This window comes from Epinephelus moara, chromosome 17 (genome assembly GCF_006386435.1).
Source record: "Epinephelus moara isolate mb chromosome 17, YSFRI_EMoa_1.0, whole genome shotgun sequence".
In the NCBI taxonomy this organism is placed as follows: Eukaryota; Metazoa; Chordata; class Actinopteri; order Perciformes; family Serranidae; genus Epinephelus; species Epinephelus moara.
In genome coordinates, this window is record NC_065522.1 from 17,618,801 (window position 1) to 17,644,329 (window position 25,529).

A 25,529-nucleotide genomic window follows, 5' to 3' on the forward strand; every position below is an offset into this window, starting at 1 on the left:
CCCAATACATCTGCTTTCAGAACGTTTTATTATGAACCTTAAAGCCATGGTCTAGTTTAGAAAGATGATGAGAAAGATTTGAAAAAAAGCATCCCCAGCCTGAGTGTGTCAACACCACGCAGCTAGTGCAGCTAACTCAGGTGAGGCAGCTAACGCAGCTAGCCCAGCATATTATAACAACAAATAGCGTTCAAATCTACTCAACTGCCCTCATCTTACCATCCTTGGTGTTCCCATGAAATCTGTCTCTCCGCCATTACGTCTTCTTTGTTGTTGAACGGGCTGCTGACTGACGAGCATAGATTCGGCGTAATGAAAAGAATCGATAAGGGAATCGTTAAGCATAAAGGCTAATGATGTCGATGAATTGGACCAGTTGGAACCGGTTCTTAACAGGAACCGGTTCTCGATTCCCATCCCTAGTTGAAACCAGTGGTCGTCTTGGTTACAGCATGTTTCATCGTGAAGCAGGTCCAAACAACATGTTGAAATAACTACTGTTGAAACGTGTGTCATTTATAGCCTCGATTTCTCAGCCAAATTTAACACCAACAAAGAGACAGTTCACCCTAGAATCAAAAATACATATGTTTTCTATGTTACCTGTAGTGCTGTCAATCTAAATCAGGGACACTCAACTTGCTTTGCTTGGGGACCACTTCTACAAAACGACAGGAGGGCAGGGGCCAGTCACAGCATCCCCATACATGCATGCAGAGGTGTTTCTAAGACTATAGGACAATAGGGGCTTAGCTAGGACCTCTGTGGGGAAGTGGGGGATCCTCCACTGGCACTTGATAAACAAGCTCTATTTCGATCCACCTTAAGTATACTAAAGTACAGAACAATTCTCACTGTGAATCAATTTATTTTTATTGTGAAATAGAAAATGTTTTTTGGGACCACCCAGCACTGTACCATGGGCCATAAGTTGAGTATCACTGGTCTAGATCAGTGGTTCCCAAGTGGTGTGTCACAGGTCCATTCTGAATGGATTGCAAGTGACTCACAAACGTGTCAAGTTTGTAAAAAACAGTTTATTTTTAAGTGCAGTGAATTTCCATTGCAGAGTTTTTATTTTTAAGTGCCATTTTCTGCTGTAGAGAGAGTGACTAATGGCCAGCTGCTTGATAGAGACAGCAAACTAGCTTGACGACATGGGCAAATGCAAGTATGATGCTGAATTAAACTATGTGGACCTTGAACAAATGGCTTAAGAGGAACCTGGAACCTGTGGCTGGACCAGTTGAGCGCCACTGGTCTAGATTGTTTTGGTGTGAGTTGCTGAGTGTTGGGGATATCGGCCGATATCTTGCCTTCTCTTGAAAATAACGGAACTAGATGGCACTGGGCTTGTGGTGTTCAATGCTCCCAAAAACTTTTGAACTATTACCTTTCTACCGAATTCACCGTGCAGAAGGAAGGCTGCAATCTTGTCATGGACAAGAGCCTCATGCTCGTGACAGCATTAGATGTAAACATTATGGCGTCATCCTCGGCTGAGCTGTAACATTAGCTAGCTTAGTGGTGCTAGGTTAGTTAGCAGTAGAAGCACGCTTGGCAGGTGTAGTTTGGTAGAAAGAAAATAGTTGCTACATAGGACTGCTCACAACAAGGTCTGTGGATTACCTTGAGTAAGCAGGTCATGATCTCTGGATCTGACATTGCTGTGTGCCTTCTAGTTCCATTATGTTGGAGAGAAGGTAGACATCTCTACGGCCGATATCTCCAACACTTGGCAGCTCACATTAAACAGCCCTACAGGTTAGAGGAAAGACACCTATGTCTGACTTTGGGGTGGACTGTCCCATCTCTACAAATAAATCTCCATTGTAACTGTAATCCTTTTCAATCTCTTTCACCATTTGAAACTCAATATGCTTTTGAGGTGTATGATCAGCACTCACAGTCGTCATTAACCCTTAACAGAACTGGGGGAAGTTACAGCATTGTCAGAGTGACTCATTCCTTGCCATGAAAAAGTAAGTCAGAGTAGCTTTGAGTTACCGGAAAACTAAACCGCAAAAGGCTAATGCATGTGATGTCACCACAGGTGTTTTCCATTGGCTGCCATATACCTACTGTTACATCACAAGTGAAAAAAGGCTGCATTTGTCCTTTAAACTGCATGAACAACAGCACAACTAGATATGACGAGCTTTGCTCTGTAACAAAACTCTACATTTTGTTTTTTTCTTTGTGTCTTTGAGCATTGTTCTGGAAATTTGTATAAAAACTGCGTCACTAAATTACTTCTGTTTTCTGCAAATATTTTGTGTCGGGAATATTCTCATGTCGAGTCTCTCCGCTATTAGCTTGCTCTTTGGTCTCACAGATAGCTCAAATATTTGTAGCTCTGTGTTGTTCCATGCTTGGATGTATAATTCATACACAGCGCTGCAACGAGGACACAAACAGAAACAAAATGGAAGGAGGGCGGGGTGGAGTCATGTGTGACTGCAAAGCCCTTGGGAGGCAACAAGAAGACAGAGACGACAGGTAGACAAGCAGGTAGAGGAAGAGATGGTGAATGTGTAGGAGGTAAAGAGATGGAGCCACAGACGGTTTCCTACGCTTTGTTTTTGGTTTTCCGTTCAGCGTCGCATTCGTTTATTGTTTGCAAAACAAGGAGGTATTGAATTCGACAACACCGTGCTTGATTCATAAAGAAACAAGAAGCAGGAGATCTCTATTTTTAGAGCTTTCTGACACACATTAATAGTTGTACAACAAATACTGTGTTGTTCCGTTAACTTTTCAAGGCACTGCTTGCATCACAGTACACTTTTCCATCGATCCAACTTAATTTGATTCATTTTCTGCTTTGCCTCATTGATTTTGTGTGTTTCAGTCTCCTCACTGAGGAAAACAAAATTCACAGAATGGCATCGTTTTGTTGTGCGGGAGATAAATTTTAGCAGCAGACAGCATCGGATATGACTGTCGCTATAAAACAAGCCTGATGGCTTAATAGAAGCTTGACTGAATTATGCAGCCGGGTGAGAGACTGCACTGCATGTCATTGAGGTAATCAAGTGGGTACCTGCTGCCTGCGATGACTCATTGGATTACTGTCTGCTCAGACAAGACATGAGAAGGACAGGAAGTACAACAGAGCAGCAGGTTTCTCAGCAGCATCTGCTGTAAATCACTTCGGATTAAAAACTGAAAATGTAGAACATAAACATCAAGGTGTCTGGTGGCAGAAAAAAAGAGGAGTGTGGCTGTTCAAGTATGTAACATCAGTTTAATGCACGGGTTGTCATCGCCAGTGACATGTACTTGTTCCACTGAGGGGGCCTCTTGTCAAAAACCTGTTGATTTAAACTAACTTGAGGCAACTCTGTGCATCAGTGGCTCAAAACAGTGATCAGGTAACAGGAAATCCAGTAGTAACGTCAATAAAATGCACACAGCATGGCTCACATTTCCCCCTCATGTTCAAGGTTTACTGTTCAATCTAAGCTGCAAACATTGAGCATAGTGTTAGTTCAGGCAGGACATGATGTCAAGCTCAGCTCACATCCCAGCTACATCAGAACAGCCAATCAACTGATGGAGCAGCTGATTGATGGAAGGGAGTCAGCTGATAGATCACATGATTTCTATGCAACCAATTTGCAAATCTCATTCAGAGCACCCTATTTAAACTGCTCTGGCCTGCCTACTGTCGCTGCTTCCTCTGTAAGCTGCTTTGCAACCCGCCTCCACCCCAGCTCCTCCTTTTCATGCTGTGTCTGACTTATCAATGTCATTTCTGTTTGTCATTGATGCTGATGGGTTCTGTTCCCGGGGGTCTTTGCTGCTGCTCTCCCTGCCTTAGGCTTTCCATGTAGGCGCATGGAAGGGCAGGGAGGTGTGCTCTCTCTGACTCAGGCTTTTCTCGTTTGCATGTGGAAGGGGAGAGAGGTCTTTCTCCGTGGGCCTGAGGACAGGCAGAGAGGCCCCAGAACAAAACCATACTGCCAAGTATAATACTGCTAGTGTGATACTGCTGTTTTCTTTAACTAAAGTGTTTCTGACTGAAATTTGTGTTTATTTTTCCTCATTTTAATTTTTCAGTCGTATTTTAGAGTAAATCTGAGTGCTAAAAATGAGTCTTTATTTCACGTTTTGTTAGAAAAACTTGGCCAGTGGCCTCCAGCCATGTGTCCTCACACAACAGTTCATATGATATCCTACAAATTAGCGCCCCATGAATGACATTAGGTCCTTAATGTGTAGTTATGTAATTATTATAAAGTTACAGAAGTTAGGTTTAGGGAAGTAAAGTTACTGTGGTTGGGTGTAGGAAAAGAAATATGGTGACAACACACCTTAAAATGACTCATAGTTGACACAGTTCCAAACACTGGTCTCCCGGGAAAAAGTCCTAAATCCTTCTTTACGCCTGTCAGCGGCTGGCGGTTTGACACCCAGCTCCTCCAGTCCGCATGTTGAAGTATACTTGGGCAAGATACTGAACCCCAAATTGCTCCTGATGGCTGTTCCATCGCTGTGTCCAGAGCATGTGAATGGTTACTGAATAGCAGGTGGCACCCTGTATGGTAGCCTTGGTCACCAGTGTGTGACTGTGTGTGTGAATGGGTGACTCAGTAGTGTAAAAGCATTTTGAGTGGCTGGAAGACCAGAAAGGTGCTACACAAGTGCAGTCCATTTACCATTTACCATTAAAGGAATTAGATGTAATCAGTGTTGTATCTGATTATTATATCACAACTTACAACCAATCAGATTGCTTGATTTGACCTATCTGTTTTATAAAACTAAGTTTGTATTGCCCATGCATCACGATAATACTTTATTGTAGTATTTATGTTTTCGGCAGTTCATTGGGCAAGATTTCTCCTTTTCTTTGTGGTGCTTTATCATGAAACATCTGCAGGAACTTGTGTTTTAATGAGTTTTAGTGACAGTAGCTTATCAGCAAACAATTATTGAATTAAAACTATATATTTGTTAAAAAGAAAAAGCAGTATAGACGATGTTGAATTTAATATTAAATGAGAGAGAAAAGCTCTTGCTCATTGAACGTTTGAGCTTCATGTGAGCAATTTCTTAGGAATCATCAATCACATATTTCATGCAGAAGTTAATATTATGGCTAATGCAGCTGCAGCTATATTGAGCATATCCCTTAATCCTTTGTTGCTGCTGTTGCTTTAATCAGAGGTGGGAGTAAGTCACACGCAAGTCACAAGCAAGTCTAAAGTCTTAACCTTCAAATCTCAAGCAAATCCCAAATTACTGGGATGAGAATCAAGCAAGTCAAGTGGAGTCCCTCCTAAAAGTCAAGCAAAATGGGTCAGTCATTGCTCAGGTTAAGCAAGTCACAAGTCAGTTCATGTGAAAGTCTGATGATCCGGTCAAACGTTTGACCAGTTGGTAAGCTAAAAAGACGCATTCAGTTGTCTTTCGTTGTAGTTTTTGTAGTGATTGATGAAGTTGTGGTGGTTGCTGCAGACCTTGCATACCACTGTTCTTTCCTCTTGTTATTTCCTTAATTCTTTATTCCATATTTTTTTTTACTTTTGGACTAATCGCCTCCATGATAGCGTTCTCATGCATTGGTGTCTGCTGCGTCCAAGTAGGTTGCCAGGTTTGCATGCATTGCACTAGAAATCACCAATCATGTGTCAAAAAGAAAACTTCTCAATATCTAGAAAAATGCAAACATTTAATTAAAAGAAAGTCAAGTCCTTTCATTTGTCTCAAGTCGAAGTCAAGTATCGAGTCATGGATACCAAGTAAAAGCCTGGTCTTGTAAAGGTGTCTCCATGTCTCACAAAAATCCATTTTAACCTGAGTGAAACAAGCCTGCTTTATTGAGTTTCAAAAACACTAAATCACATTTGTCTCGACCATCTTAAAAGATGTGAGTTGAAAACGCTGAACCCTTTTAAGACTGACTTTAAATCAAGTGATGCTCACAGAATCAAATTCATCTCTACACATCTCTGTCTCTCAAGAGTCATAATCTAATATTTTATTGCCATGTCAACAACATGATCTGATTTAATGTTTTATTGAATTTACTGCGTGTCAAGCGAGATAACTCCTCTTCCTCTCACTGACCCCCACTGCTCCTCTGTTTCTCCTCCAGGTGAAGGGAGAGGAGGGAAGTTCCACGGTGTCGACCTCCTCCAGCACTCCCTGTCCCCATCCCCCTCTCCAGGGGACCCCTTCCCCCACCAGCCCCGCTCCCTAGAGCCTGTCACAGACACCCTCCACCAGAACCTCCCCCTGAGGAAGACACACTCTGACCTCGACACAACCTTACCTGCAGGTGTGTGTGTCACCATTAAGGGAAGCACTTACCCGCCTATGAATGTTTTTTCTTCTTTCTCGTGTTCCTGAAGTGCAGATATTGTCACTGCTCACAACTATCTCTACGCATCAACCACTAACTCCAATGTCAGCTGAAAGTCTGTTGGGATTGTTAGATACAATACATACTTAGAAACTCTAAATTTTACTGCACTAGGTGTTTGTAGAAATGTGATTGACTGTGCTTTTAAAACATTTCCCTTTTCATTTGATACCTTGGAAGAAGGCAGAAATGGGACCATGACAGCTATTTTTTGTATGTTGTTTTATATTTTAAATCAACTTTTTAGTGAAACAAAGGTGACAAGATCAAAGATTTTATTTTATTTTGCGATTTTTAAGAAAAAATTTAATCAGTGCTTGCTGCATTTTTGTGTCAATTCCCTTAAATGTAGCTTTGTAAGATGAATGTTTATATTCATACTTAGAGTAATCCCATGTTAAAAGGGGTCACTGTGGCAAAAAACATCTCAATCATTTTTCTTTCTGCTTTTCACCCACCAAATTTTGAATTTAACAAAGAGGGATTAATGTTGTTAATGTAATCATTTCTTTCCCCTGTATTTGCAGTAATCGGTTTTGCTCACCGCCGGCAGCCAGGATCTTTTCATGCTTAATTGGTTTATTCACTGCAACAGGGATACTCAATCGCAGGGTATGAAGGGTTCATGTAAACAGTTTAACCTGAATCAGGCCTTAATTGCGGACGGGTGAAAAAAAGCAGAACATCTAAACTTGGCAGGTACCTGACATTTTAAAAAGTAGATTTAAATTGATTTTGTGTTAAGAAAGGAGATTAACTTTAGCAGTACAATTTTTCTGTCATTTGTTCCACGCCAGTGACCCAGTCCGGGATTAATTTTGGCAGGTATTTTAGATTTAGTCTTAGTCTTCGTCAAGTCACTGCCCAAAGGCCGGGTTTCGACGAGTGAGACCAGGTTGTTGTGGACGCCACAAAGGTTATGGTTGCTCAAAAGTTATTACAATTTTGTCAACTTGTAGTCAAAATGTTTTTCCCTTTAAATTAATGCAGTTAGGATAATACAGGTTATCAGAATTTCATTTAGACATACAAGTAATTTCTACATTTACACACACTTCTCTAGTGGAGTTTTTGAAAGGTTTAAAGAATGATTTCTGAACACACACTCTAAAACTTTGAGGCCATAACTATTTAATTTAAAAAGACAACTATTTGTACCCAGGTTCACTGTAAATTCAAACTCATCGATCTCACTGTTAAGAAGCAGAAAATATCTTTATTTAAGCCTGAATTATTTTTAAATCTACAACATAATAGTCTGGAGATATAAAGTCATGTCCTCTCACAGAATTGGTGATTAAAACTGCACTTCAAGTGTGCTGCAATTCAGTGGCTAACAAGCGGGGCTAGCTGCTAACAGCTATAGCCGCAACTAACAACTCCACATATCAATTCAACAGCTCCACTGTTCACAGACAGACACACACAGTTGCTTATTTCCTGGCATTAACCAACTCATCATGGTTCAGTCTCATACACCTTATACGGGATTAGACAATGATTGCAAGCACAGTTGTCTGCTTCCTCTTTTAAAACATTTTTCTAGTATTTTTCACAAAATAATTTATCATTCTGTTCTCCTCCTTTCATTTGAATGTCTGATAGTCCATCACTGACATTTTAGTCCCATCTCATCTTGTCAACCAAAAATGAATCGTACATTTTGTCATAGTTTTTATCAAAGATCTATTTTTTGCTTTGATATGTCTCCTCATTTGTCATTGTTTCAATTGTTTTCAATGTAAATTACCAAAATTAACATTGACCCAGCCTTAACAATTTATAACCCTATTTTGACTCTTGATTCACTGCAGAGCATGGCAAACACTATACCTACAGGTTGCAACAACCAATCACAAAAGGGGCCAAAATTACAGGAACACCCAAAATGAGTAGACATTCAATAATTAATCCAAAGGCATAGAGCCGGGCCAACATTCACATCTTGTAGTAAAAAGAATGCAATCAATCCTGGAGATCAACGGCCAAGTTCTGTAAAAGATTTTGTGCTGACAGTCTGCAGGAGTCCACAACTTTTCAGATATAAGTTAGCTGGCAAGCAGAGAGCGTGCAGTATATCCAAAGGAGTTATAGCTTTAGAAGTAAGCAAGACATTCAACTACATGCTGTTAAGGGTGATATACTCTGTCCATGTCTTTTAATTTTTGGAGGGGGGTGTATCTGCTATAAAGTCTAATAGTTCTTTAAATGGGCAGCTATAGATAGAAACTGTTGAGTGTTCATTTCTTCATGAGAGTTTTTATGGCCAGTTGAGTTTGTTCTCATCAGTAGAGTTGTAATAATTCTCCCTCTTCCCCCTCCACAGATAACAATTTGGAGCATAGTGCTCCGGACCAGTTTCACCCAGGAACTATGGACCACTCTGGGCTGCTGTGCTCAAACACACCGTCCGCTTCCTGGAACGGACCTAAGGGCTCCACTTTTTCTCCTGGAGCGTGGAACGAACCTTACAAATACAGCACCAACAAAGGCCCGGCGGTCCCACCCAAACAGCACACCATCATCGGTAATTCAGGAGGAGGGACGCAAGACGGGGTGATGTTAGTGAGCTCAGGACAGCCAGCGAGCTCACATTCCAGTTCATTCACGTCTGTGTCGAACCCTTCTGGGAGAGGAGGGAATAACATACCAGGGATTTCACTGGCAACAGCGATGATGGGGAAGCGGAGCGAGACGGAAGGGGCTGCAGCGGATGGAGGGAGGGGAGGAGGAGGTGGGGGAGTTGGGGAAGCAGTGAGAGGGCGGGAGAGGTCGGCACGTTCCATAGCAGCGGCAAACGCCTTCAAGTTCCGGGAACGTTCCCTTTCTACGCCCACGGATTCTGGTTCCTTCTGCTTTACAGAAGGTGGTTTAGGCCAGCCAGACGGGAACATCCTGCCTACAGGAAATGGTAATGCTATGGCAATAACAGACCAACAACAGCATCATAACTTCCTTGGTTTGGGTGAGAACTACGCCCTTCTCTACCCTCGAGGGAGCTCTGAGGACAGTGCCAGCACCACAGACACAATCTCTGTCACGGCTTCAGACTACAGTGCTGATGGCCGCTTGCGCCTACGCTCCCGCTCAATATCACTTAAGAAATCCAAGCGCAAGCCACCACCCCCTGTGAGGAGCGTCTCTCTTATGAAGAACCTCGGAGAAGCTGAGGGGAGAATCCATCATGAAGGCAGTCTTTACCGGGATGGCCGGCCAAAAAGCCTACACATTCCCAGGGACCACTTTCCAGACTTCCAGCCTGATTTCCTCCTGCCCAGCTCCTCCAAACCCATTGTTGCTGAGCGGGAGCTGGGCCATGGAGGTACTGATGGACCTCCAAGCCTGGAGGTCCAGGCACCAGAGAGGGAGGGAGAGACAGAGCTGACCTTCCCCACTCACTGGCAGCTAGGGGAGTGGAAGAATGACCCTTACAGGTAGGAAATGAAACTACACTTTACTTACTAGTTTCTCAATCCAGTTTGAATCTGTCTATCAGCCTGGTTTCAGCCTGCAACTTCTTTTTGTTGAGGATATCTTTTTAAAATGCAATTAACATGTGTAGGAAGTATGTAAAGAAAAAAGTACCCCAAAAGAGTTGCCCAAAATTACCTAATACTAAATTTGGCAAAGAACAGCAAAATCAAGTGATGTCTCCTGTGACTAATAGAAAAGCTTAGCAAAGCTCCAGGAGCACCATAGTTACCTCCATAATTGGGCCGGTGTCTGCTCTGGGGGTTGACAGCTTGGGAGCCAGGCAGTTTGCCGGTGTATTTAGGGAGTGGAGGAGGAAGTTGTTGGAAGGTAAAACTACAAACGACAGACTTTTCAGCTGGTTGCCACAGTTTGGCAAGCTAACGACCATCAGGACTGTGCTTCTTCCACTCCAAAAGTACAGTTGCAGATTGCTGGTAAACTATGCTTTGTCACCTTTGAAGAGTTTTATTTTTCCTCTGATTTGTGCAAGTAGGCTGAGGTGGAGAGACTAGAAAGGGAGAATTCCTGCGCCCAAGTCTTATAATGGTCTGGAAAAACCGTTGTTTATTCTGGCATCATGTTGGCTAAAAAAATTATTACGTAAATAAACACCCATGTAAACACAACAGGCAATATCAAGGTCAGCAAAATGATCAAGGTCATGTCCATTTATCGTATGATTAGTTGATAACATTATGATTGACAGGCCTAACCTGGTTATTAGTTTTCTAATTGAAATTATTAAGCATTGGCTCTGAAGTTTTCTTGATGTTTGACTATAAAAAAAACTAGAAATGCATTGAGTTCTTTTCTCCTTTCTTCTCCAGATCTCTTTCAGGCTCCAGCACAGCAACAGGTACCACAGTGATTGAATGTATGAAAGTCAGAGGCAGCTCAGAGTCCCTGCTCGATTCTCCCTCCACCTCCCGAGCCACCTCACCCTCACAGCTCTCCATGGAAACAGACATCAAGGCTTCCTCGCCCTTTAAACCCCCAGGACTCATGTCCCCATCAAGTGGCTATTCCAGCCAGTCAGAGACTCCCACCCCAACTGTTCCCCTCAGTCAAATGGCAGGTCAGGGGACAGTAGGGACAACAGGAACATTGGGATGTAAGTTGCGTCCGAAGATCCCAGAAAGAAAATCATCACTACCATCGCCCAAGGACCCGGCTGCGAGGTCTAGGTTGTCCTTTGAGATGCCTGGGAATGCACATCTGGAGCTGTCATCAATCAAGCCAAAGCAAAAGGCCAGCAGACGACATTCTGACACTTCGACGGCGGCAAAACCAGGAAAAATCAGCCCCAGCTCCTCACAGGCACTGCCTGTTGTCACCCAGAATGAGCTCAAGACTGTTCGGCTTCGTTCAGTCTCTCGTGGTGACTTGGAGGACTGCCCTGATGGAGCATCTGACACCATAGAAGAAGAACAGCATAACCGAGACCTAGGCGAGGATCCCAGTCCGCCACCCACCCTCCCAAAACCCAAACCACCCGTCGCCATCAAGCCCCCATTACCCAAACGACCCCTAAACCTCCTGCTCAAGTCTCCTTCCCCCTCCTCCACCTCCCCTCTAGCCCTTGACTCACCTCCTGCCTCACCTGTGGACAGACCAGTGCCCCTGGGCAACATCTACAAAGTCATGAAAAAACCCAAACCCAAAAAACCTCCACCACAAACAACAAGTCCCTCTGGTCTCCCAGATTCTACCACCATTCCACAAACTGCCTATGATCATCAATTCCTCCCCCACTCCCAGTCCCTCTTTGATCTCCCTCCTCTTCCAGACCCACAGCCTCTTCTGGAAGACCCAGCACTGGAGCCTGAGTTTGATGTCGACCCAGAGATCCGTTCTGGGGAAGGAGGCTCACTCCCCTCTCCCTGTAGTAACCAGGAGGCCCCGGAGCTACAGGACAAGAGCAAGACCCTCCCCTCGAGGATGACAATCTCATGTCTGGCAGAGCTGTCAGACAAAAAGAAACCCAAGGTGAGAAAGACATCTCTCTGAAAATGGCTTATTTGAGGGGCAACATTGCAGTTAAGGTCACTAAATATGTCATTAAGGCAAACAGTGGAAATACAGTTAATGGAGGTAGAGACTGTCAATGTTGTTAACATCCTCTTTTTAAAGTAATTGTACTCAGGTCTCAGAATTGTTGCTGTACTTAATTTCTCATTTGTTTCCAGGTTCCACCTCCAGTCCCCAAGAAGCCGAATGTCCTGCTTCTTCCCTCGTCGGTCCACTCCTCCACCAATGGCAGCACAGAACGTCAGACCCCACAGGCTGAAAGCCCTGTGGGTCTTCGGTCTCCTGTAGGAGCATTCCCACCAGAAGAGTTACCCGGCTCCCCCAGTGTTCCTGATATGCTAGAGCAAGATGAGAACCACTTGGATGACAAGTCAGAAGAGGAGAGTTCAAAAGAGTCATCACTTCAGTCATCGCTGCAGGATTCCTCCCTCACAGAGCTGGGAGGGAAAATGGCCAGCACTGGGATTGGGGCAGGTAAGGGTGACAGATTTTAGAAATTAATGCTCTGGCTTCATCACACAAACTGTAACTCCAGCTTTACTTTAAACATTTAAAAGAAACATTAAAAAGGAGTACCCCTTTGAAAGTTTAACTTTTGAGGAGCAAATTTTTTTACCCTGTGGGTTTGAAAGGTGACTTTAATAAACTTGGTCCTTTGCTCATGGCGGCAGTTAAAATGGATTCCAATGGTGACCCAGTTCCAAAGTTAAATAAAAGGATCAAAATGTCCACAGAAACTCAAACCACTAAAACACACTTTTCTGCTTACCATCTGCACACTCAGTGTGTTAATATTTATGCCAAACATGTCCAACAGCTTTCAACTGATACTAGCACGGACAGCTATTTATATTTTTCTGTCATGTGAATGTAGTTGCGGGAGACAAAGTTAAACAGCTAACTACTAGGGTCAGATGAGAACTGTTTAACTGTGTTTTGGTAAAAATATGGGTATTCTTTTTCAGTGAGGTATTCTATTATATTAAGTAGTTCATCAGACAATAAGAAATGTGATTCATTTGTTCATTGTCTTCCTCAAAAAGCTTTTCTATTCCACATTTTAGATACAGTTTCTAATGGCTTAGCTTGCTAGCAGCAAGTTCATTTTGGTAACTCACCTACTGTTGCAGTGTTTGTTGACTAGATATATGTGCACTTACGCATTTATTAGATATTTCAAGGTGTGGTTGTGTATTTAGAAGCTGTTTACAATAAAATAAACCTTACCATATACACAGTATTTCACGTATCCTCATTCAACGCTTCATATGATATCTAATGAATTAGCCCCCTGGTAATGGGGTCGTCATGTTACGAACTTAACGTAAAGTTACAGACTGAACTTAATGTAGGTGGGTTAAGTTTAGCCAAAATGCTCTGTTGGTTAGCTTTATCAAAGTTAAGTTTCATAAATTAGATTTAGGAGAAAAAAATGGAACAGACGTACCTTATTATAACTAAAAGATTAATTAGTTTCACGCGGGACATGAACACCGGTCTCCTGGGTAAAAGTCCTGTTTTGTTTGACTGATCTAACCTCAAGCTGCCTCCTTATGTGGACTTTCGCTCTTTAAACTACTTTCTTCTTGAAGTGGGATTTATACATGTGCCTACGCCATAGTCTATGCACATGCCCTACGCCATTGTGAGCATTTATACTTGTGCGGTGGTGTGTCTGTGTCACTCTGCAGTTACACCTCCAAAACACTAGTCGGCAGTGGGGTTTCTCTGGAGTGTTGTAAAGTTGAGTTGATTCAAAACACATTAAACACACATTAAACTTGGCTTATAGAGACAATTTCAAACACAAGTACACAAATCAGCTTCACTATAACTCGCAGAAGACACATTTTCCCCACAAATACAACATGCTAATGTATTTAGCACAAGCCTATGGCATTTTACATTGTATGAATTAGCCTAGCAGCTAGCAGACTAGATACATGTGATCAATGATAACCTGTCAGAGCTGCTTCATTTGATTAGGATCCTTCCCTGCTGTATTTGATACATTACCTCCTGATTCTGCCAGCGAAGATTTCTCTGGTTTTGAAGCAAATCAAAGCCAAATCGCTCTAAAATTGAACTAAATCAAAACACAGGCTGGTTCCCACTATTTGTAACAGCGAAGATGACATTTATCATTATTATGTAATTATTAGCTGAATGTAACTGATTCAGATTTACATGAATTGCAAGGGACATACACAGGTATTATGAATGTTGGCTTTGGCCAAACAACCACAAAGCCAGCAGAAATTTATAGACATGATGTGTTAAATTAAAAGTATGTCATTTACAAAAACTACATTTTATTTGATGTTTTAAAAGGATTTCTCTGTCTTGTTCAGATGACTCAACAGCCAATGAGAGGACGGTACTCCACATCGCCGAGGAAACAGACGACGACTTGTTGGCCAGCACACCTGCAACGCACACCACCGAAGACCTGTTCACTATTATTCACAGGTTTGAACATGCACACAAATACCATCAATACACATTTCAGACATACAGTATACATCCATAATATAGTATTTACAAGCAGTAATATTACAGTAAATGCGTCTCCGTGCCATTATAAACTTATTCTGATGGCACAAATGGTTTCAGCCAACGCCAAGCTTGTCCGCCTGCTTATTATAACCCAAAGCATGTGACCAAAGACGCATTGTCTTGTTGAAAAGGTGTAAAGCGGACGGAGCATAAGGTTCCCTAGCAACAGCTACACGTACAGTGTGTTACTGCATGACCAGCAGCCCTTTTTTGTCCTTTTCTCAGAATCTCTCTCACACATACACACACATATGGATGCAGGCACACACAGAGAATCACAAGAAAGCTAGTCTCTAAGCAACAAGTGTTCATGATTTTACCTTGCATGAGGCTGAAAATAGCTTGAAAGGCAGAGAAAAAAAAGGTGAGGAGGGGGGAGAAGAAGAACAGGAGTCAATGTTTTTATCTCTTACAAGAAAGTCCCTTCTGTAGTAACATGCTTTAGATTCTTTTATTCTCTAAAAGGAGGCATGTCAATCTAAGTGCAACCCATCAAGCCTGAGGAGTAAATTTCAAATTGTGAATTCAATCAGTCAGAAATGGTGGTGAATTTAAATATGCTTCTATATCTTCCCTCTCCACCTTTAGTAATAATCTTCTCTCTTCTCCCAGGTCCAAGCGAAAGGTTCTGGGACGTAAAGAGCCAACAGACTCCTTTGGCAGCCGCCAGAGCCTGGTGTCCCCGGTGAAGCACAGCACCAGCGGTAGCGACCTCCGAAATCTGACCTTAGGCAGCAGTCAGAGGTCGAGCTCCCGCAATGAGAACTTCATGGCCCTGCTCCAGAAGAAAGGCAGCAAGTCTTCCAGCGGAGGAGCCAGAGTCTCCGCCATGGAGCTTCTCAAAAGCACAAACCCGCTGGCACGACGGGTCACAGAGTTTTCAAACACCATGTCGACGACTGGCGAGGGAGGAGACGTCGCATCCGGGAATGGCAAACCCAACGATCAATGAACGGAAGTGTTGTCAACGGATGTTAACCAGGTCCGTTTGCTGTTGACAAAGCTACCAACCAATTCTACAATGTGCCACCCACTGCAGATGGGGCCTTCTGACTAACATGTCCAACCGGATTGCTCCAACTACTGATTGACCATTTGCACTGTCCAATCAAATTGGAGCACATATTTGGACAAAATGGTCCCTCCCATGGTTGAAGCACTATTGTTCCCTGTCAAACCGGTCCCTCTAGGAGAGCGAGAAATCTGTGGAGAGCAAAGTTCGTTCTCACTATATTTTCACTGAAAGTTGGAGGCTTTAGGGTTACGTTTCAACACTGCTCCGTGTTTTCCTCATTGGGGATAAGCTCAGTGTGGAGGCTGGATGCACAGATGGATGGGTGGAGTAGACACAGGAAATATAGGGATATACAGTGGATATCTTTACTCCTGACTCCTGAATGAAGACAACAGTCCCTGATGACAACAATGGTCATATAAATGAATCTGTAACCAGTTATACTGATCCACAAGGATACCACAGAGGATCAGTGATCAAATGAATTCAAGAAATAAATGGAATAAAATTCAGAAGATGCAAGACCTCCTAATGATTCGTCTACGGTTTAACCGAAATCCTCCAACCAGTAGCGCTACAGCACCCACACCTGTAGACCTACGCGAATATAAGGATAAATTATTAAAGGTGCGATGATGCATCTGAAAAAGCAAGCATGCCCAAAACGTTGGGCATCATAACTCTTGTTCTCTCTATGGTAAAGGCAATACCATAGCAGGCATCATCATTGTCAGAAAACTGAACATTCTGATCTGAGCGGATGAAGCGCAGGGTTTACAAAGAAAAACCACGTGGGGGCTTTTTGCCACCAAAGATGAGGCATGAGCATGTCACAGATTTTGTCGCTCATGCGATGAACACGAACCTTCACAAAACATTCCACAGAAGCACCGAGCAAATGGACGGCAATTTGGAACGCAAGCACTTTTCTTTTTCCGTGGCATCGGAGGTCATTTCGATGGTGCACCCTTTGCGTCGCTACATTTTTTGCCTCTCATCAATCATTATTTTTCCAGTCTTTTTTACATTTTTGTTTTCTTATATTTTTCCTACACATGCTAGATGGCCATATTCTGTACATGTTTCATTAGACTGTTCTGTATGTATCATGTACAAAGATAAATGTAACGCATCTATCAACGGATATCATTTGCAGACACAAAGACTAAAAATAGTGTACAGAGCAGCAAGCAGCTTGGATTACAAACTGCCCACACCATGGAGGGAAAACACACTCAAGCACACACACACACGCACACACACACACACACACGGACTAAGGAGTAACGCCATGGAAGACAAACAGAACAGACCGGAACAGTGTGTGTGTGTTCATACGAGTGTGTGCGCAGATGAAATCTTGCCTGTGGAGTTTCTGTACGGAGAGCATGAAGCAGGCCTGGTTATTAAACAGGGTTTTTATTCATTTTGGTCTCTGGTGACGGGACCAAAGGACTGTTAAAAACTACAAACAGACCAGAGGGGACCTAGCGGTGTGTATGTGTGTATGTGTGTATGTGTGTGTGTGTGTGTGTGTGTGTGTTTGTGTGCTTGTGTGTGTTCATGTGCATGTATAGACGGAAGTGCCAAGAACAAGACAGAGAAGAAAGAGAAAGAGAGAGTGCACGTACATGTGCCTGTTTATGTGTTTGGCATTTTTGTGTGTGTGTGCTCACTACATGTGCATATTTGTGTGTGAATGTGTGTGTGTGTCCTGTCACCCCGCAATCCTTCCTTGGGATAGGATTAGAATGACCTAAGCAGACCCCCTTAAACCATACATTACAGAACCATAAGGATTTCGGAATCAGAAGGGATTCCGCAACCAATAGGTTTCTGGAATCAAGAGGATTGCGAACCAGTGGATTAGAGAAGGAAAAAGGATTCCAGAACCCAAAGGATTCTGGAAAAACTGGCAGAGTTTGGAATTCGGGAATGAGGGGGTCTTGTGACGATAGAACCCCCTGGTCATAACAGCACCAATCTTGGAACACAATCTGAGGTTCAGACCTAGGTTTGAAAATGATTTAGCATATGGGGGTAAGCGCCAATATTCCATTGATTCCGATGTAGCCAGCGATATCTGGATATTCAGGCCAAGACTTCGTCATTGTCTACTGTAGGGATGCACGATGATATATCGGCACTTGATTGGTATCCGCTGATACGGATACAGTATTTTGCACAATGAATGACTATTACGTACATTGAAAAGCATTCTATTTCATGTCTCCATCTGCTGGTGGGCCATCACGATAAGAGTATGCATGAATATTATGATGTTAATTCCACTATAGAAGAGACTTGATGATAGAATTAGGTAGGGAAAAAAGTGGATACATCAATATTGGTCTCAGTTATTGGTCAAATGAGTTGTTACATATAGGCATATCGGATATATATCATGCATCCCTAGTTTACAGTCCGATTGGCAACATGAGATGCTATATAAAGAGAGTCATGGCACTCTATAAATGGATATCTACATGTGATTAATTAAAGGCTAAATTGTCTTCACACAATAACTGGTGTATTTCAAGATGATGCCATTCCATTGTTCAGACTGCCTAAAATTCCGAATCCCCATTAGTCTTAAGAAGGTCCCATTGGACCGAAAGCCTATTTCTCCAACAGCCTGTTATCCCAAAAACAAACGCCCATTGCTCAAAAGTCCTGTTTCTCCAACAATGCACACTCCCTGCAGTTAGTTGCAGTTTCTCAATAGTGTTCTAGCCACCAATTCTGAGTGTTTTTATCAACCCTTTGTGGTATTTGGGCCACCTATCCCAGGTGTTCTACCTACCCTTTGTGGCATTTCCTAGTCCACCGAACCCGATTTTCTGCCACTTAATGTGGTTGCTTCAAATCAATACAGGATCTTTTCCTAACCTTAAACAAGTGGACTTTGTGCCCAAACCTACCCACACATTCACCACAGTGTCGTTAAGATACCTTAAGTTTCAGCGTACCTGCTACAAAATACTGTACAAATGTACAAGTCTAACATTTTTTCTGGTGATTGGGTTGTCTAGCTACAGGCAGTGTGTATTTTTGGAGAAACTAAACTTCTTCAGAGTCATGGGTGTTTGTTTTTTGGATAACGCGCTTTCAGCAAAATGGGCTTTCAGTTCAATGGGAAAATTTTTTGGACTAACAGGGCTCCAGAAATTCGGGCAGTCGGAACAATGGCCAGTCCCCTGTGAGACTGCATTTCGGCTAATGCGTTCCGCCTCTCCACAGGATCTGTTTCCTAGCATCCAAGCAAAGCCCACTCAGACGTGATATGTCAGTACTCTCCAGATTTCAAACCACCACAAATGGAAACCAGAACATTTCTGATACCAAAATCTTGTCCTGTTGTCAACAGATTCTGCATTAATATGCAGATATCTGTTTATAGAGATTCCTACAGCTCTAGCCAGAGAATCCATCTGTCTGCACTGTCGCAGAGTGACATTACAGGAATAGTTTGTTTGTTTTGCCCTCCTCCGTGCACGTTTTTCACACTCTGTATCTTTCGTCTCGGAGGTGAGGTGGTGGTCTGCGACGCCCTCCTCCTCCTCCTCCTCCTCCTCCTCCTTTCCACTCATTCCTCTCCTCCTTTCATCGCTGCTGGAGCACACACTCCATCTGTCTCTCTGCATATAGCATCATCTCTCTTTTTCTCTCCTGTAATCACTCTTCTTCTGGCACATACAGTAGCACACTCCGTCTCTCTCCTCGCCTATATACTGCAACCTCTCTCTGTTTTTACACGTAGCACCGCCTCTCTATCCTTTCCTCTTTTAACCTTCTCTCCATCCTTTCCTCCCTCCCTGACCCTCCCCCATTTTCTGTTAACCTTCCCCTGTCTCTCCCATCTCTCTTCTCTCTCTTCCCTCTCTCTGCATTCAGTCTATGCATCTGAGCTCGGCAGACGACACGACACCGGATGAATGTCAATGAATGACTGTTAAGAAAATAGATGCTGTGCTTAGTTTGAGAGTGCAAAACAAACATCTTTCTGTCAGCGCTTATCTTCTGCCTTCTCTCTTTCTTGCTCTGAGTTTTTATACTTTTTTCCTTTTGAGTGTAACATGGATTTAACATGGGTGAATGGATGGGATCTGTGCGCAAACACAGAAACAGGCAGGGTTTGAATGTGTTTTTGCATAAAGGACCTTTACTTTCGGACTGTGAACGAAACACCCTGTGGTATTTAACCCCCGAACGACCCTCAGTTCTGGATCAGCGTGTGGACGGTCGGAGAATTTTGGATTAGCAGTGGTTCAGCTCTAACACCTGACTTATCCCCTGCATGGATGGACCGTGTGGAGGGAGGAGGGAAACTATCCCTCGGTGCTATTGAGTCAGAGCTCCCCCTAGTGGATGGAAAAGGAGGAACCACACATAGCAGGAGAGTTAAAAAAAACTCCTTCACACGCATCTCTCTTCCCTACAACAGTCCTTCAGGTATTCCATCATCCTGAAAAAAAGACGACGATTTTAAAAATGCATAAATTATCACCATTTATGATGACTAGTCAAGTGACGCTTGTTTTAAATATTTAGTGAATGAAAAAAGATAAACCTATAAAACTCTGTGTTTGTTTGCCTTGTATACTGAATTGTGGGCGTGTTGCTGCAGCGCCTGCTGTGTTTTTTTTTTAATTTCATTATAATTATTTTTCATTTCAGCTGCCTTGGTAGTGCATACACAAACAACCTTTGCAAAAATCTGGCCAAAATAACAGATTTAAAGGGAGCATTTATGTTATATCTGAATCTGAACTGTAATGAAAAGTTCGAAAATCTGGTGCCTCAAGTGACTCAGATATTTTAAGTATTAACCAAACCAATATTTGCCCAAATCTGCATTCATGTACAGGTATGCAGAGTGCGGCAGTGTGGTGATATTTTTCCCCTTTCAGAGCAATATCCCTCAGAGCGATCACAGATCTGAGATCAGATAAGTGAAGCTGGAAGGGAGATCAAAAAACTCCAAAACACAATTTGAACTAAGCCCAATAGATTTTGTTAAAAATGTGGAAACAGAGAAGAGAGATATGAGCAGAGTGTTAGGAGACAGAGGATGTGTTGTTTCAGCACAATAATAACAGGAACAGTGTGTTGTCGAAAAGTACAATGTGGTGTGTAGATGCATGACACATCTAAAAATGGGGGTGTAAAAGGATACGATGTGTCAGCGTGTTTCTGTGTGTGTCAGGGTCAACAAACCATTGTGTTGGATCTATATGGAAGCAAATAAGTGTTCAGTATCAGTATTAAGATCCAGGTTGCTCACATTCAGTTGGTTAGATTTTAAGGCTGCCCCCGTCTAAGAACTTTCCTGGTCAACAATTTAGAGCCATTAGTCAACTAGTCACCTGCATGTTTACAATACTAAGTTCAGGGTGTGAGAAAGAATAGTATCAGTAACATTGTTAACACTGTGCTACATTACAGAGAAATACAAAACCGTACTAATGAACCTTCATTAATATAGGCCTATATTTTATCTACAAGTGCACGTCACACACTGAGCGAGCCGCCTGTTAATGACGCTGTGGGCAAAGCAGTAATGATTGTGCTAAGTGGCTAATGGGCATGTAGCTACTTCCATGTTTCAGATGATACGTCATGTTTGTAGTCGACCAATGAAGATGAGTTTACATATCACCTTGGGTTCGTCCTTCACCTTCTCACAATGATCCCACACTTTGGATTTCCTGCCCGACATGTTATTAACTAGCCTGTGGAATAACCGCAGGTACCAGCCCTGGAAATTAACCTGACCCCTGTCTGACTGCTGAGCGTGGCCACTTCCTGTGTCTGTCCTTTCAAATTAAATTCCCACATGGTCCAGTCATTCAGGTTTTGATTTATTATGGCAAGGCGCAGCTCCTAATAGAGTAAGCGACCAATGAAATCTTGCTGACTAATGACCTTTCTGGTCAACAAATGTTTGGTCGACTATTAGGGGGCAGCCCTATTAAATTCAGATCCAGAAATTCAAGTTCAAACTTTTCAAATGGCAACATCCAGGCTACCCAGCCTATCCTGTCCTGAGGAGTGAGGAAGTTTTTGTTTTTTTGAATTTTTGAACATCGAAAAGACTATATTCAGATTCAGCTTTTGAAATTGCAAATCATTATATTTGAGGTTTTAATTTCATAGAGCTGAATTGATTTTCAAAGTAAAATATTTTTTGTTTACTTATTGAATGGCTGTTAAAATTCAAATACTTATTTGCTTCCATAGTTTTACTTCCTGTGTAGACAGACGGCAGATTTCTTCAACAGGAAACATTTGGTTTGACAGTCTTTCAGAAGAGTTTAGGTACAAACAAAGAAACATATGGGTACACTGGTAAAAAAGGGTGATATCCCTTTTGTAGGGATACAATCATTTAATATTGAGAATAATATGTAATTTTTTTTACAGATTGTTTTTTTTCTGGAGGCAGAGTTGCACTGGAAGAAGAGATAATCTCATTGGTTGTGTTTCTGCCCGCTTGTTGACATATTTCAGATACTTCTTAGGTCTACTAGCAACAAACTTACCTAAAATGGGAACAGTTGGTCCTCTGTGTATCTGGTTGAGTTCTTCCCAAACAGACACACCAACCAGTGAGAATATTTTAGCCAGAAGAGCAGTTCTGCCTCCAAGAAATGTCTGTAGAACTAAATTACCAATCTCTAAAATATGTTGACAGCATATTATATTAGAAAATGACATTTATATAGAGTGTGAAAAGAGAGCTGACACTAGAAATATATTGAATATTTAATCCATTATCCCTTCTTTAGGAGTAGGGGAGAGAGGAAGGAGGGGGAATGAGGGTGTGGAGCAAAGGTTTGATTTTGCTGAATGTGGGGATTACCACGCTGAAATTTACACACGCTCCATCATCTTTTCCTTCACCTCCTCCCTCCCTTCTTCTCAGCTGTCGTGTGACTCAGAGGAGTAATCATGTTAAAAGCTTTTCCCTCTCTCTCACTCTCTCCTTCACTTCCCTACAAAATGATAAAAAGGTACGGGAAAGCACGAAAAGCACAGAGCGCTGCAATGGCTCGTTAATTAATTTGGTTTAATTTTACAGTTGGTCTCTGCAGATACAGAGCAGCCAAACAGCAACCTGTTGCTAAGAGACATAAATAAAAGCTGTGTAGAAGAAGTTGGAGACTTGGAGTTCAGGCAAGGATAAAACTCTCTAAAGCCAACAGAAAGGTTTATCTGAATAAGTTAAACAAAGTTTGTGTAAATGACATGTTTACAGTCATTTGTTAAGGATAATGAACAGAGCTAAGAAACGACTCCAAATGCAATATCAGCATGAACAAATCAAACATCCCTTCAGACGTCAGACTCCAGAACAAAGTGAACCCCAACTCACTGCAGTATGGGCTAACAAATATAATCTGTCAAAGACACAAACACTTACATTAATCAAACTATTATTTACCACTTTGTAGAGAAATCTGCCACAACAGGCACAAAAGCTTTAAAATAAAAGCAGTTGTTGACATTCAGCAAACACATCACAGCAAATATATGACCTGAGAATTTGAGAACTTTACAAAGGACTGCACTTTTATAAAGTTAACAGCTCATGCTACGAATACAAGTTCTGCCACCCACCCAGAACCTTACAAAGTATCATGTTCAGGTTCATTTTAGTGTGTAAAATCATGTTTATCATGTGTTGTAAGTAGATTCGCAATATCCAGACGGAAGAAAGAAAGTAAAAAGGAGTCAGGTGACGTGGTATAAACAGCAACAATGTCTGCATGACGCCTGCGGAGGTAGGAGGTCAGGGTGGATGTATGGGTCAAACAAACACAGGAGTTTTACCCAGAAGACTGATGTTTGTGTCCCGTGTAAAACCAAGAGTCATAGTAACAAACTTAACTTATACTTAACATAATCATGATCTTCTTTCTTAACCTGACCACGTAGTTTTGGTTCTTAACTGTGACTGTTTCACAAATATACTGTAACTTTGGGTGTCACGTTTTTGGCCAGTGCAGAACTCCACCTATAATACAAAACCTGGATATTTTGGCTGTAGCTCATCACAACATAGTGGCACTCATCCCAAAGCCCAAAAACATTACCACTGAAAATTTATATTTACATTATAACTCATCCTATTTACACTGTAAAAACTGATACTTCCTTAAAAATTACCCCCCCCCAAAAAAAAAGTGGCAAGAGTTTGCACTAATTTTGTTGATTTAAATCAAGTTGTCTTGTTTTTAATTAAACAGAATTCAAATTTATGTATTTAAATGTATTCACTAAATTTCAGTACTGGATAATTACAATTACAATAATTATAATCACTTCAACTTAATTATATTAAGTAAATTTTACACATTTGTTGTAGTTTAAGAACACTATTTTCAATATTTTTCTATTTTTATGTTGAATTAAGTTTATTTTATCATTAGGTTTTAAATATAAAATGTATGTACAGCGAATGAATTGCAGAATTTTTTTTAATTACATCAACTTAATTTTGTATTTTGTAATAGGTGCTGAGAGTAAACACAATACAAAAAAATACTTTCGTAACATTTATTCAAAGAGACAAATCATGCAAAAACAGAACAGCATGTGATCATATCAGAAAATGTTCTCATGAAAGTCACCAAATTTGATTAAAGCGCATCCAACATCAGATGTGTATACAGTACATGCTGCCCCAAATACTGTAGGTTTCACTGAAAGCCAATGGCAATGAGGAATCTCTTTGAGTTTTTCAGGTGTTACTTTTTGTCGCTTTGGGTGCAACCAGTCCAACTTTTATTGACTTCCACTGACTTGTGATGAGCTGTACAAAATCATGAATCACACCAAAACTTAGAAGGCCTTGATGGAGTCTATTTCTGGGGTCCCTTTTGCGTTACGAGAGAGTGAAAGAGGGTGAAAAAAGAAAGAGGGGTGATGGTTGCAGATTTGGGCCAAAGAGTAGCTTGCATTTGTTTTTAGGAGTGGCAGATGGGTGGGGTTTACACTGTTTGGATATTTGAAATAGGCATGATGCCCATCACATCATTCACTGGTAAACCCCACCCATCTGCCACACCAAGCAAACTTAAACAAACCCCCAACCCAATTTTAACCCCAGTTTAGGGGCTGTACAGGCAGCTTATAAAGACACAGAGATGATAATTAGAGAGACATAGAGAGAAAGAGAGACAGACAGAGTTATTGGAATTATTCTATTTTTGTTATTCCTCATTGAAAAAGACATATTTAAAGGAATATTCCGTGTATGTATTGAATAACCTCTGTTTCCCCGCCCCATCCAATGGTGTGCTCTGTAGCTGCGAGGTAGCGTCTCACACAAACGCTTCCTTCTGCAGCTATGCAATGCCAATGTGATGAAATTATTATATCATTATAAATAAATTATTTTTCTTGCTTAAAAAAAAAGGAATGTTTTGTTTGTTTTCTCTCCCACTGTTGTTTGTGCTTTCTGCCCCGCTAGTCCTCAAGGTTACTCTCTGAATCGGTATTAATGAGTCTCCCTGAGGAGGCAACAACACTTTAGTTAATTGGGTGTTTCTATCTGAAGCACGGGACGCCGACTAAAACCTCTTGATCCAAAGTTTAATTAATGTTTACTTATTTAGGCCATTTTGTCTTGAAATTACTATGCGTGTTCATATAGCAGAGGGTTATTTATGAAAGAAACATTACTATCTGTGTTCCCACAGCTCCCGCCAGATTTTCAGAATCTGATGAAGCAACGTGCGAAAGGCGTAGTTTGCTCCTTTTTGATTTTAATGTAATCTGTTGATAAAACAGTATCCTGGTGTGTGCTGGAACTTTGATATTTTTGGTTTGCTGTGGTTTATCCTGCACCAGCTGGCACCCAGGAGAGAAGAACTGCTGCGCACAGTTAGACTAGATTTCATGCTTGCTTGTTAAGTATACAACCTCGAACATCCTTTTGAACAAATTTGGAAATTTGGAATCCTGCTGGTTTCTCCTAAAGGAACCAATCCTGAATTTGTATATAAAAATACATCCATGTTTGAATCTCAAAATGGGACTGCAGTAGGAAGGGGCAAATGTCTCCTCTACATGATGGGGCAA

The 25,529-nt window shown here is 41.8% G+C and overlaps 1 protein-coding gene across 2 annotated transcripts in view; it reads left to right on the plus strand.

The window, feature by feature from the left end:
• The window catches only part of nhsl2 (NHS-like 2), a 56,262-nt gene extending 31,399 nt beyond the window's left edge, over positions 1-24,863 (plus strand). For both annotated transcript variants that reach the window (XM_050066545.1, XM_050066544.1), the window contains exons 4-9: positions 6,104-6,286; positions 8,697-9,804; positions 10,672-11,830; positions 12,031-12,346; positions 14,224-14,341; positions 15,041-24,863. In XM_050066545.1, coding sequence (XP_049922502.1) covers positions 6,104-6,286; positions 8,697-9,804; positions 10,672-11,830; positions 12,031-12,346; positions 14,224-14,341; positions 15,041-15,380 — 3,224 coding nt within the window. In that variant the 3' untranslated portion in view covers positions 15,381-24,863. The remainder of the gene's footprint in view (positions 1-6,103; positions 6,287-8,696; positions 9,805-10,671; positions 11,831-12,030; positions 12,347-14,223; positions 14,342-15,040) is intronic.
• Positions 24,864-25,529: the final 666 nt, after the last annotated feature.